Source organism: Varroa jacobsoni, unplaced genomic scaffold, assembly GCF_002532875.2.
Source record: "Varroa jacobsoni isolate VJ856 unplaced genomic scaffold, vjacob_1.0 scaffold_535, whole genome shotgun sequence".
Lineage (NCBI taxonomy): Eukaryota > Metazoa > Arthropoda > Arachnida > Mesostigmata > Varroidae > Varroa > Varroa jacobsoni.
Window position 1 is genome coordinate 153046 of NW_019213437.1, and position 12612 is coordinate 165657.

General features: G+C 40.6%; 3 protein-coding genes across 5 annotated transcripts in view; 1 reads left to right on the top strand and 2 right to left on the bottom strand.

Annotated features, from left to right (window-relative positions):
* LOC111261223 (transmembrane protein 120A) overlaps positions 1-2969 on the bottom strand; it is a 6211-nt gene extending 3242 nt beyond the window's left edge. The window contains exons 1-4 of one of the 2 annotated variants that reach the window (XM_022834542.2): positions 2065-2969; positions 1336-1454; positions 793-1020; positions 297-455 (exon numbers count right to left, since the gene is read on the bottom strand). In XM_022834542.2, coding sequence (XP_022690277.1) covers positions 297-455; positions 793-1020; positions 1336-1454; positions 2065-2154 — 596 coding nt within the window. In that variant the 5' untranslated portion in view covers positions 2155-2969. The remainder of the gene's footprint in view (positions 1-296; positions 456-792; positions 1021-1335; positions 1455-2064) is intronic. The other variant, XM_022834541.2, reaches the window with a different exon arrangement.
* A 1042-nt stretch (positions 2970-4011) lies between these two features.
* Positions 4012-8071, bottom strand: LOC111261224 (uncharacterized). Of its 2 annotated transcripts, XM_022834544.2 has the most exons (8): positions 7947-8071; positions 7453-7664; positions 6671-6729; positions 6233-6313; positions 5922-6020; positions 5307-5417; positions 4612-4704; positions 4012-4499 (listed from the first exon to the last, which is right to left on the bottom strand). In XM_022834544.2, exons 1-8 carry the CDS (start codon positions 8054-8056, stop codon positions 4296-4298), a joined length of 969 nt encoding a protein of 322 aa, XP_022690279.1. In that variant the 5' UTR covers positions 8057-8071; the 3' UTR covers positions 4012-4295. The 2 variants fall into 2 exon arrangements, with proteins under 2 accessions (XP_022690279.1, XP_022690280.1); XM_022834545.2 differs by lacking the exon at positions 6233-6313.
* A 101-nt stretch (positions 8072-8172) lies between these two features.
* LOC111261220 (uncharacterized) lies at positions 8173-12318 on the top strand. The gene is made up of 7 exons (XM_022834534.2): positions 8173-8647; positions 8939-9784; positions 10220-10482; positions 10726-10839; positions 11043-11147; positions 11295-11428; positions 11524-12318. The coding sequence occupies exons 1-7, from the start codon at positions 8485-8487 to the stop codon at positions 11735-11737; spliced, it is 1839 nt and encodes a 612-aa protein (XP_022690269.1). The 5' UTR covers positions 8173-8484; the 3' UTR covers positions 11738-12318.
* Positions 12319-12612: the final 294 nt, after the last annotated feature.

Here is a 12612-nt window from a genome sequence, read left to right on the forward strand (position 1 = left end):
GAACTACTCGGCATTACTATGCTACCTGCAAGTCCGTTTCTCTAGGTCTAATAGCTGCGGTATAAAATCAAAATTCTCACAGGAATAATTTTCGAGCTAGTATGATTGGTACGAGGATAAATGTGAGCAATTTGCTTTTGTGTAGCGCTAATGGTAAAAGTTTAACAAATGATAATGTTTTTCCCATTGTATCTGGGAGCGAACTTTAACTACTGATCCATACACGACATGCGTAAAGGTCGAGAGAAGTTAAATCTGAGACAAGAATACGTTACAACAAAACGAAACGATCATACTTAGATCCATTGGCCTTAAGGATTGATTCCCGAATGGTTAGTGTACAGTAAAACCAGACGAGCCCAAACATCAGCACAGGGTCCCAACGAGTTCCTGGACCCCGGAGTAGACAAATTACCGACAGAGCTAGCAAAGCGCACGTCACAACTAACTTAAAACTGAAATGTCATGTTCCAAATAAAAATATTACTGAAAGTTAGTATGAAAGAAATATAATCATCAACTGCCATCATCCAAAATCAATCTATCCTCTCAAGTTAAAGGGCAAACTTCACTACATCGTTCCCTGAGTAGTCAGTGTCCAACAGCTTTTGTTACTTCTGAACAACTTTTGAAAGCTTTGGGGATTCATTCTTTAACAACATCATTCTTGGTATTTTTGGCATAGTACATCAAAAGGCAGGACTAAGTGACAAAGACTGAATATGCTGCGAACGTACACGCTACGCAATGGACGGTACACTAAGTTTAATCTCGATTCAATCCTTGACGTACTTTTCATATTCGATCTTGTAGTTGAGTTTCAGTTTGTTGCTACGCATTGCCACACTCACAGAGCCTAAAACGAAATACAAATATTTTCCAGGCGGCGCCGGCAGGTTTCGCCTGATAAGCCTGATGGCATCTTCAAGTTCGGCAGCGTGCGAGTCCAACTCTGTAGCCGCTTTTGCAACAACTGGATCTTGTGTATTGTTTTTTCTACTTTGTGTAACAGGTTTCATGCTGTGAATATAAACAATAGACAAGGATAAAGTACCGTAAACGTATCAGCCACTTTTAACGGAAATAACAACGCTTCATTGTGTTACTTCACACATTCAAAACATCAGTAACGTTACTCATGAAGCACAAGGTCGATGAAGGCGATAGCGTAACAAATAAAACGAATTGTAGAGATTTGAAATACCTCCATATAAACAAATCTGTCGGTTATTGTTATTTCTACTATTATTGCCCACAATCGATGATTTTTTCCGTCGACTGGACCTTATAGAACCGTTTATTGATTGATAAGTTTGACTCCGACTACATGTTTACCTGGTCAGCTGAACTCGTAATGGAACCAAATGATGTAGTAGATGCCTCACTTGACTGGCGCAGAAATCTTCGCTTTTTTGTAGTGCTTTCTGATAACCGAGTGACGCAGTGAATGCTGGCTTGAAAATTTGACAAAACATGAAATTATGTTTACGTTCTAAATTAGCCTTGTACCTATCTTATGATGAATTTATACAAAGTTAAAATGTTTGGTGACCAACCCGTTGGTAAGCGAATATCAAAACCGCATATGAACTCTGTACTGTGAATAGGCGCCCATACATGTACTAATTAGCCGAGGTAAGTTTTCCTATCATCGAATTAATAGACTGTTAGAGCACTGAAACAAGCTGGCCCACGGAGACCATTGAAATCTCGAAGAATGCGTCGTTACTATGAAGGAACGAAATACAACAGGGACACCCTACGATTTACTAGGTGGCGATTGCCACTGGATACCCAACTTACCCTTTGTTTCAGTCGCATGACTTAAAACACAATAAAGCGCCTCTTGCACCCGGCTAACGTCAGATAGGCCGGATAACGGCAGATAGGAGAACAAAAATCAAGAGACATTCAAATCGATGAAGAGAAGATCGACAGTCGATGACCCCGTTAAAATAATTATGGGAAGTCATCCATGGTACATGATTAATTAATAGTCAATCCTATGCTTCGCTATGTTTCGGGTCTCATCGCTAAGCTTTAGCAACGAATGCTTCAACTAACCTGTAGTTTTTCTTTATATTCTTGATAAAGTTTGTTGACCTCTTCCGCTATAACTTGTAACCTGACGATGTCGTCACCCGGCGTTACCATCCTGGCGTATCGAACGAGCTTATAAATAGAAATAATCGCAGTACGCAGTGCAGATGTCAGCGTGGAGCAGAAGATAAATGGCAACAGAACAGTGAAGATATTCAATCGTGTTTACTCTTGCAGCCGCAACACTAATGGACAGTAGATCAGTAGACAGGGCCATTGAATAAACCATTGAAGTTGAACGTTTCCAAAGCCTTCTGCCTCACGTTATAAAGAATAAGCATAACCTAAAGTACAATTTCGTGCTACACTCGTTATCATTCTAGTGAACATTTAGCAGCTTCGTAGTAGATGCTTTATAGAATCACGGTCCTGACGAAATGTAACCTTTTTCATAATGCTCTCAGATATGACGCTTTCAAAATAATGTCCGCTAGAGGTTCTACACAACGTTAGTTGCATTTGTTTGCCAAAAGCTTGTTTGTTGCTCTGCTAAAAATGGCTTGCACGGTTCGCCGTCCACTTCTCTGTTGAAACCAGGTGGAAACGCAAGCTAGGAACATTGAATCGATTTCTTTTTTTTCACAGTACCACCGCTGCCACACTATGCACTTGGACAAGCATCGAGATTTTTCCCGCAAAAAAGCGACCATTTACCGCGTCATCGTACCGTTATTTAACTAATGGCCAGCGAAGTTGAAAAATAACAGTACTTAAAATTGTCAGAGTTCAACAAAATAAGTGTACTACTCCCCCGCCTTCGCTCGACGCTGACGTTATCAGCATCTATATGGTTTTTCTCGAACGCAAGTGGTCGCTCAAGGACGCCAAATATTAGCGTGCCGTCAACACATCCGACGGAAGACCGACTTGAAGAGGCGTTTATCTATAAAACATGGACCGGGAAAGCGCCCCGGTCACCGACAGGCAGAGAACGCCAGCCGATAAGTTTCTCATTTCGCTTCCAAGCCTGTCTCCAAATGTATTCACGTTTGCGGAACGCGGATTGATAGGAAAGACAACAAACGATGCCAATAGAACGACTTGAGCAAATGCAACAGTTGCACCGAGTTATGCCATAATATTTTTAGTATAATATTTATTGTAAAAGAACCTTGTAGACTTTAATAGGTAAAAACTACATTGAGGATTTCAAGTGTCTTCAATCTTAAATAGGAGCGGTGATCTAGCTATCCAATCATTCGCGAGATGACCTTTAACAAACATTAAAGACGCACTGCCTCCGGGAATTCGCAGACGCTATCAACTGAAACCCATGAAGCCTACGGAACGAACCGATTGTTTAACAGAATAATCTTTTTACCTCGACAACGGTTACGTTTACAAAATAGTATGCCAAATAATACTTGCTAGCATGTCCAAGGCGCATTGCTGGCGATTGATTTTTTTAAAGAGTTTATGGAAATTGTTAAATACGGTTGTTAAGCTAGCGAAACAAATTAACTGCAATAGATGTGGCCCCGATGTACGTCTGGTCATTCGTTGGCCAGCCCACGCGTGCTAAATGTACAGAAGATACCAAGTTAAGTTAGTTAGTAACTATAACGGGATCGCTGCTCCATTTTTGAAAATCTTAAGTTCAGAGTTCTAGTTCTCTTCTGTTGCATTAGTAGAGTCCTACTCATACCTACTGCTAAAAAGTGATCCCCGCCATTTCATCGGCAGGTGTCCTGGGGGTACCGCCGCTAAGGGGCTTCAGTCCGCACAAACATCTATATGGAATTCCTAGAATCGTATTATACTGTTGTTTGTACCGCGTTCTTGGCTGCTTTCGTTCCTTGCTATGTTTTGTTGGATTGTCACCTAGCGATTCATAAGCTAGACAAGGTCTTATTTACTACTGCGAATATTTTTGGAGAAAAAATGTTCGTAACAATGATGACACAAATCAAAAACTATTTTTTGATGTTTAATAAAAAATGACCTTGTTTTTACGGCTTAGCATCTACATATTTACATAACTGTAAGCATTTTTACAAATTGACACCACACTTGCCTCCGACCGTGTAGTTTCAATAAAAAATATCATCAAACAGCTGAAAATCAGCAATACGATTTGTATATAGGGAAAAGAAATTATCACAAAATCATAGGTGCAACACCGACTGTAAACGGAACTGGCTAGTCTAGTGCTATATAAGCGTCCCCTTCAATTCCATAATTGTTTAAGCAATATCTCAAGAAATTTCACTCTCAGTCTGAATTGTTTGTGTTTTGTCATCAGAAATGGCAAACGTTTCTTCGCACGGAGTGGGGAAGTTCAATTGAAGCCGTCCTCCAAGCTGTACTTCCGTAAACTCGTTCAATTCATTCGTCAACTGTGTGATATCTCGGCGAAGTCCTTCCATCTGTTCGTAGACCTCATTGCGCCTCTCGCAGTCCTGAAGGCAGATTGTACACTTTATCAACTAAAATGTTGTCCTAAATGAGAAACACTGAAATTTGGTCAGAATACATATTGCAATCGCACTTTTTTCGTCAATAGTCGTTTACCTTACAACTCGACTTGCCGTCGTATAGTGAACTCGGGGGGACGGACTCGACTTCACATTCAAGTTTCCAGCGGCGACTTTCATGAAGATGTATCTGTCGTGCATTACACCAGAAGAGAATCGAACAATCCTGTTATAGATTTAAACAGCGAAGTGTGAAGAACAAAGGCAATCGTATGCTATTTCACTTTTGTGCTTCCTCCAATTAAGTACATACAGATAATCCAATCAGACGAGCAGTTTTTTTTTCTCTCGGTAGATGCTTATATATGAACAGGTTGAACGTAGATTCTTATCGTTCAGTATACATGACACACTCAATTTGAGCTCTACTAACGTATGACAGCATGTGTCAGTATCTAAAAAGTCGCTCTACAAGGCCGGGATTTACACGCTGCCACTTACTTTGCCCATGTAGCTCGTTAAATAACGGAATGGCATTGAGTAATAATGGGATAAATAACAAGCTCTGTATGTTCAGCCTAAAGTCTATAATTTAAATGTAGTTAATTTTCTCGCTGCTTATATATAGCCTCACTTCACTCTGCCAAACTACTACTTTACTCATCATAGTTTTTTTTATTTTCAGTTAATCTACTTTGTAAATGGGTCATGCACGGACGGTCTAGGGATTTTCTCACTAGTTTCACGTGACTTGACCAACAAAAACAAATATCCCTAATAATTTTTACTCACAATCGAATCGTGCGAATGGAGTCGACCACGGTTTTCAAATGACATTCCGCAGTATAGGCAATCCACAATTCCTCTCCGTTGAACACTAAATATATTTGGAACAGCGTTGCCCTTGAAACGAGCAGAGCAGATTTGAAACTAAGTTAAAGGTATCACAGTGAGCCTTCGTATTCCTTGTGTATCCATATTTCGTCGGACGACTAAGACTGTAGCTAGTTATTACAAAATACGTCAGGCTAAGTTCCATGGAAAAAGCAACGAAGAATTTGTCGTGGGGTCTGGCCATAACGAACGAGTTCCTCATTTTATTGCAGGTTAACTAACAAAAGTGATAACTGATAACGTGCGTTGTAAATTTCCAAATCAATCATACATATATATAACAGGAGGTCATTTAGGCGATTCTAAAGTTAGCTTCCAGTTATATAGATAAAGATCAATAATATACAGGTAATATTTTATGCTTGTCTACGGTAGATATTGTTGAAACAAGATAAGAGGAGGAATTGACCGGTGCTATGTAAGATATGAGCCAGTAATCCCCCCACACGGATGATGTACATCTGAGCTTGTAGAAATCTGGATTAGGTACGATATGTGACAACTGATTCTCACCTTGAGGTGGCCGTTTGGCAGCTTTTGATCAGCCGAAAAATGGTCAGAGCAAACGTAGTTCGTGGAAATCGGACCGAAACCTAAGCTGTGACGCCGGATCTGATGTAATCGAATCGTATTATTGAGAACATCATCTACGCAATTCTTATAACTCGTCAAATTTCAGCTTCCAGTTTTGTCCTATCGAGTTATACGATTATGAGTAAATACATTTAAAGGTGTTCCACGAGCCAAAATTAATCTTTGACTTATTAACCTAAAAGGCCGTTTCGAGTTTTCTGTCTGCTTTTGTACATTCAAACAATATATACATTACGCTGAGTAAACAGAACGCACGCAAGGACTACAGAACGGTAATCCATGGAAGACGCTTGTTTCTCCAAGTTATTTTTCTGTAAATAGATTACGAGATTAACTTGTTGTTTTGCTTAAGAAGTTAATGAACAAACTTTATCTACGAACGACAGGCCTCACTTCTAGCTATTGCCATAGTAGTATAGACCTTTAGACCTACAACGGTGCCCACAAAATGAATATTTCCCCTGGCCCTGTTTCTGCGTCGGTTAGGTTAGGTTTAATACTACTTCGCCTATCGTGACGAAGCTCATTCATCTGTGATAATGCCTCTAATATGTTTGTCTCGTCTGTTACTTTGTTAAAGCCACAGCTTCCATTTGCTTCGCAGTAATAGATATATTTCTTCGTGCCATTAAGAGAGAAATTATTAGCGTATCTATTAACGTACTTACGAGATCTGTCCATATTTTGCGAGTGCCTGGCGCTGTCGGAATCGGGTAGAAAAGCTTGCCTGTAACACGAACACAATCGCATTCAGAATAACGCTATTTTTTTAAAGTCGCTATAAGTTTTACCATATTCTTTGTACCGTAACGTCGGAACAGGAAACCCACCAAGTAATTGATATTCCGCTTTATTCTATGGACGAGGCAGTGAACGGTCGGGATAACGAAATCAGTGTGTCTCCAAGCATGGTGCAGCATGGTGAACGTTCAGGTCAACTTTATCACTATCAACTTTTATTCAACAACAAGGTTCTATAATAATAATGTTAGTATTTGCTATTTATGTAGCATAAAAAAGAGACCAAAGATATTATTTTGCAGCTACTATTGTTGCAAAATTTACCTGGAACAGCACTATGATTTGATACATTCCCAACTAATTCTTCGTTGTAGCATTTAGCCATAAGCCATTATGGTAAACGAATAAAATCGAATAAAAAACGAACAAATAAAATCAAGAATAAGCAGAGAGCCTGCCGTTAAATATTCTTCCTAATCTGTTTGATTAAAAGTTATCGTATGATTATATCAATTTGGAGGGAAGTGACCAAATGAAAAGCTGCCATCTTAAAGCACGGCCTTTTAGAAGAAGCGAAACACGCAAACCCCGTTCCGTCCCGCTCTCTTTCCATCTAATGCTATAGTCTATTGATTTTTAGATACTTGAAAACCTACTTCCTCAATAAGAATGGATTCAAGACAAGTCTATACAACAAAGAAAAACCTACGCGGTTCGTTCATCCGGCTTCTGCAAGATTCAACGGTGCATCTAATTTGTGACTGATATGTTCGGTTAATAACTCGAGATGAGGGGCCCTTCTGTTGACCACCCCTGGGGGTTGCGTTCGGCGCATACTTCATTCCAGCACCGCGACCGCTTCCACGAGTGATGGTAGTAGCAGGAGTTCCACCGGTTTTCGGTAACTGTGAATGTCGATGACTGGTTCCGTGGTTATCCATAACAGCACATTCAATTGATAAAATGCTGATTTTTAGTAACACTAGCGTTGATCAGTCAGGGTCCCGCGCCGTATAACATTATATACCTAACGTACACCTTTTATCCAGAGCAATGCATATGACCAACTAGTACGCAATGCAATAATGGTTCCGCTGAATCATATTATACATCACAAGGACAGAGAAATATTCCCGCCAGTACGGTCACTCGTAACGTTCCACATTCTTAGAGCAACAAAAACAAAACTCCTGCACAACTTACGTTGTAATTATTTTGACATTGAACAGGTGAGGGTACACAGTACAACTCCTTCTCGCCCTCTTTTTCGGAATTAGCGCGGCGCGATCGACACTGGTTAAAACAGTTTGCATTAGAAAAGCGAACTAAAGCAATCAATGACAGTAGAACCGGTTGTAACGAATAATCTCTAATCTATGATGACAAACTGTTACACGAAGAAAAAATTAAAATACGTTTTTCGTATACACTATCTGACTACTACTTTCTGAACACACTCAAGTCGAATTTCGCAAAAAAACTTTGTTTTGATTGTGAATCCAGCTGAGAGCTGTATCTAATTAGGCAATCGAAAATGACTAGATGGCTGTTTCTCGAATATTTGGATACCATTAAGTTCCTATATTTTTTATTTAAAATTTTATTTTATAAATCAAACCGAGCGGCACAACTTCGAAACCGCTCTGTTTGAATGACCGGTGCGTACTGGTGCTTCCCGTGTTAAAGTGCTGTGTTAGGTTTGGCAATTTTTTCATTATACAGGACTTTGTTTAATCTAACAATGAACAGAAAAAGCCAGGGGCTAAGTCTGCGGAAATCGATTCGCCCTAGAGAAAGTCAGGTACCTTCTGCCGTGGTACCCAGTTCTGCTAGACGTGGCTTTGCGAATCGAAGTATACTGGACACAACCCGTAACTCAGTGGGAAGCGGGCGAATATCCCTTTGTAAGTAAATCTATGTTCCAGCTTAAGTTCCACCCTTACAATATGTTGAGACGTCTCTACAGAACCTGGCCCGTAACTTTGTTACTAGTAATTGAATCTTATCTGCGCATCCTTTGGGAGTTGTACAGCAGCATTGACCAGAGTCCTATTTTGTATATACTTCGAACGCTAGCCAAAATTTGGGCAAAAGAAATCTTATTTAAATGCTGGTCATAAAGTCCTGCGGTAGGTCTATCACACCTTAAATAGAATCGATGAAAAACCACCTGTTTTTAATGCTGCGACTTACAGATGGGCAAGTAAACCAGAAAGATCCCCGCGTTTTCAACGACGATTTCATTAAGCGAACTTTTGGCCGTATCAGGGACTTTCTTATACAGCAACGTTTAAGCGCCGAGATTGTCCCGACAACGAGCAAGTTAACATTAAAGCAATTTGAGAACATCTTTAAAATACTGTTTGGCTTTATTGAGCCTGCCTACATCCCGCCATCTGGTAACCAGTGGATAGAACAGGAAGTGCCCATCCTCATGGACGGGCTTGGATACCCACATAAAGTAACGAAGTCTATGATGCAGACGGTCAGTTCAAAACCGGGCCCAGTTGTTGGAATCCTCGACTACACGCTTGATGTCGTCACTGCGGTGGAGTGCGATCCAGTCGAAGCTATTCGACTCATGCAGAAAGAGGATGCTGTTCTGCAGGTGGAAACCGAGGAGCTCGCTAGGATATCATTTATGGAAGGTCTCAGCGTGAATGACAGCAAACTTAAGGCACAAGTGCTTGACCTAACCACTCGTCACAAAGGCATTCTTGATGAAGAGGACATCCGTGTGGAACGTGAGCGTATTCACAATGCGAAACAGGAGGCTGAAACGCAGCTTCAGTACCTCGAAGAACAGCTGGCTGAGCAGAAAGGCCTTGATAAGCAGATCGAAGACTTAGAGGAGTACCTTGAGCAGATGGAGTCTCGCCATGCGCATAAAGAGACGGAACTTGAAGCCATGAAAGCAGAGAAGGCGAAACTAGCTCAACAGATAAGTGACACAGAGGAGCTGATCAAACAGACGAAGCTTGTTGTCGATACGCAACCCATCTCAGCGGAAGAAATTCGCTCAATGCGTAGCCAGACCACAGGTAAGCTCTTGTTGTGTGGATTATCATCTTATTTTCCTGAACGAACTTCACTGCTCTACGAAGCACTGCCATAGGCAGCTAGCCCCCACGAAGCGTGTCCATGCCGGTTTCGAACTTATTTAGAAAGAGTACCTGTTAAGTGGGGAGCTATTGCTAAAAAAATACATCTCGATTTCGAACCACCTTACGTGTCCCTAGGTTTAGTGGACAAATTCGATATTACTGCACTATCACAGGAGCTTGGTCCATTAATCTGGATGAATTTTCCGGTTCTTATTAACAACGGCCCATTAACGCGAGTGTTAGCCGAGAACTAGATCTACAGTGACGTGCACATTAAACACGCAAGATGAAGACAGTTACATTGTTATATTGATTTCCTATTATGGCCTACTTTTACGGTTTACTTGTGTTTGGCTAATTTGAATTTTGCAGAGTTGGAGGCAACACGCAGCTCACTGGCGAGCAAGATGCGTGCGGTCGAATCGGAGTACGAGGCCGTATCCGGCTCGATCCGAATCGCTGAGTCGGAGCTAGAAATGGAATGCGGCAAAATTGCACAGTTGCGTCCTAGCGGCTCGAGAGTTGGTCCACAAAGCTGGTCTAGAGACGAAATGATCACTTGCGTGAAGAAAGCTGATCAAAGCGCTCGTCTGATGAACATGATAAACGAAGAGGCAAATCTGATCAATGCAAAGGTTGGCTTACTATATCAGTGCAATTACTTTAAATCGATATGTTCTGTTATGGTGTCTCGGATTACTGTATAAAAACAGTTTTTGTAATACCTTGTTAGCTAGCATGTGCCTAATATATATATATATATATATATAGAGGGAGAAAGAGAGAGAGAGAGTGAGAGTGCTGTTTAAGTAAACTGTTGTGGTTTTTTGTACGAGATTATTAACGGTAAGTAATGTTTTGTAATGTGTTTTCAACAGATTGCCGAGTGTCGCCGTATCGCAGAGGACAATCAAACATTTGAACTAAATCGGCGTAAGAAGCAGCAAGAAGTTGATTATCAAAAGCAGGACAAAGAGGCCCTCGATGAAAAGGTAGGCGTTATTCAGCTGTAGTTCAATATTAAACAACCTAGATTAGACTTTTAGACAGATCGGTGAAGGAAAATAGACACCGCTGATTGACGCTCGGTTATACGAGACATAGTGGACAATGTGGTGTTTCAGCAAGAAGGCCCTGTCCAGTGATTAGTTGATCATCTAACGCTTGAATATTACCTAAATGTACGCATTGACAGATGAAATACTTCAGTGCCCGTTTAGATGAGAAGCTTAAAGAGTTACTGAGCCAACGTCAGGCGGTCAGCAATCATGAAACCCAGATCGTCCTTCTCGACAAAGAGGTAGGTGAATACTAACGTGATGGCCGCCATACACTATTTGGTAGTTGTCAGCGTGAGCTCCATGATACTCGTATCATTCTATCGTTCATGTTCATCTATGTTCAATGGCCACTACTCCGATTTCCTCTTTTTTCGTTGATGTTTTAGGTGGAGGACCTGAAAGCAGAACGAAAGCGCCAGAGCAGTCTGCTAAGCGTAGCCGAGGCGAAACTTCATCAACAGAACAAAGAAGACGCAGCCGCTTTGAAGGTTCTTGAGATAGAGAAACAGAAAGTTGAACGGTAATTAGTGTTTCTATAAATCATTGTTCGTATCGACATTATTCCATATGTGACAGCTTAGGTATTTATTGCTCAAAATTTCTCTCTCTTAACAGGACAATTGCAGCCGATCGCGTGCGCATGGAGCAACTGGCCACGTACTATCGTGAATCATTTGCTGCGCTAAATGTGGACAGCGTTATAAAGGCTGTTTTACAAAAACTTGAAGTCGATCCCCTGCGTAGCTTCGTTAGTCGTTTTATGGATATTGAAAGGAGCGAACAACTTGGCTCATCATGTGACCCGCAGGTAAAATCATCACTGCAGTAGTATTGAACCTGAGTGTGGGAGAGGTCACACTGGATAAAATCAACGGAAACTTTCAGGTGTAAGGGAGGGAAATCAATAATGTGTTATTTGGTATACATGTGTTTACTATTTCTAAATTATATGTACACGTGATAAATTGCCTGTAAATAGTCCAACCAGAGCTCGAATCTACAATATAGACAAGCATTAGAAGCGATGGTGTTTAAATTACGATGATTCGGAATTGTATTTAAAAAACACAAATACTTAGCGTTACAGTACGGGTGTTGTATTCTCATGTAATTTTCTTCATGCGGTTAACTAACGTACCCATTGCCATTCTACAAATTTTTTGGGCCTAGGCACGGAGCTTTTTGACCATGATAAAGTAATAGAAAGCATGTCTATCTCAGAGCAAGCAGAACCAAATGTTAATGTGGCCTTTCTGCAGTTTTTATTTTTGCGCAGACATACACAATAGGTTATACCTTTTCGTGCCCTTTTGCTTACTTTGCCTCGCAGCAATGCAATGAGAATATAGACCTATACTTGATGATTGATAAAAAAAAAACTGTCGTAATAAAAAGTAATCTTTTTTTTCAGTTGACGTTAATCATTCTTTTTTTAGGGCAGATTCCTCTTTATGCTAGTATTCCTTATCCTACAACTGTCTAGTTGATAAACAGCAATCTCTCTCCTGTTCGCCATTTACTTAGCAGCAAATGCTCCCGCTATGAAGGAGGAAAATAGTTTCGGTACGAGTATAGACAAAATTTCGTTCATCCGAAGTGGCTGAATTTTTGAAGCACAGAGTCCTCAATTCGTATCAACATTTATCACCAACAGCGTACAATGCATGCCGTAGATTCGCAGTCATCGTTCTAAGCGTTAATGAT

Bases quoted from the DNA above. Each gene is read 5' to 3' on its own strand.
- LOC111261224 (XM_022834544.2), bottom strand. From the start codon at position 8,056: ATGCAAACTGTTTTAACCAGTGTCGATCGCGCCGCGCTAATTCCGAAA. The intron at 6,730-7,452 runs GTAGGTTTTTCT...TTCGTGTTACAG, and splicing joins AAGCCGGATGAACGAACCGC to GCAAGCTTTTCTACCCGATT. The intron at 4,705-5,306 runs GTGAGTAAAAAT...AATGCACGACAG, and splicing joins TCCATTCGCACGATTCGATT to ATACATCTTCATGAAAGTCG.
- LOC111261220 (XM_022834534.2), top strand. From the start codon at position 8,485: ATGAACAGAAAAAGCCAGGGGCTAAGTCTGCGGAAATCGATTCGCCCT. The intron at 10,840-11,042 runs GTAGGCGTTATT...ACGCATTGACAG, and splicing joins AAGAGGCCCTCGATGAAAAG to ATGAAATACTTCAGTGCCCG. The intron at 11,429-11,523 runs GTAATTAGTGTT...CTCTCTTAACAG, and splicing joins GAGAAACAGAAAGTTGAACG to GACAATTGCAGCCGATCGCG.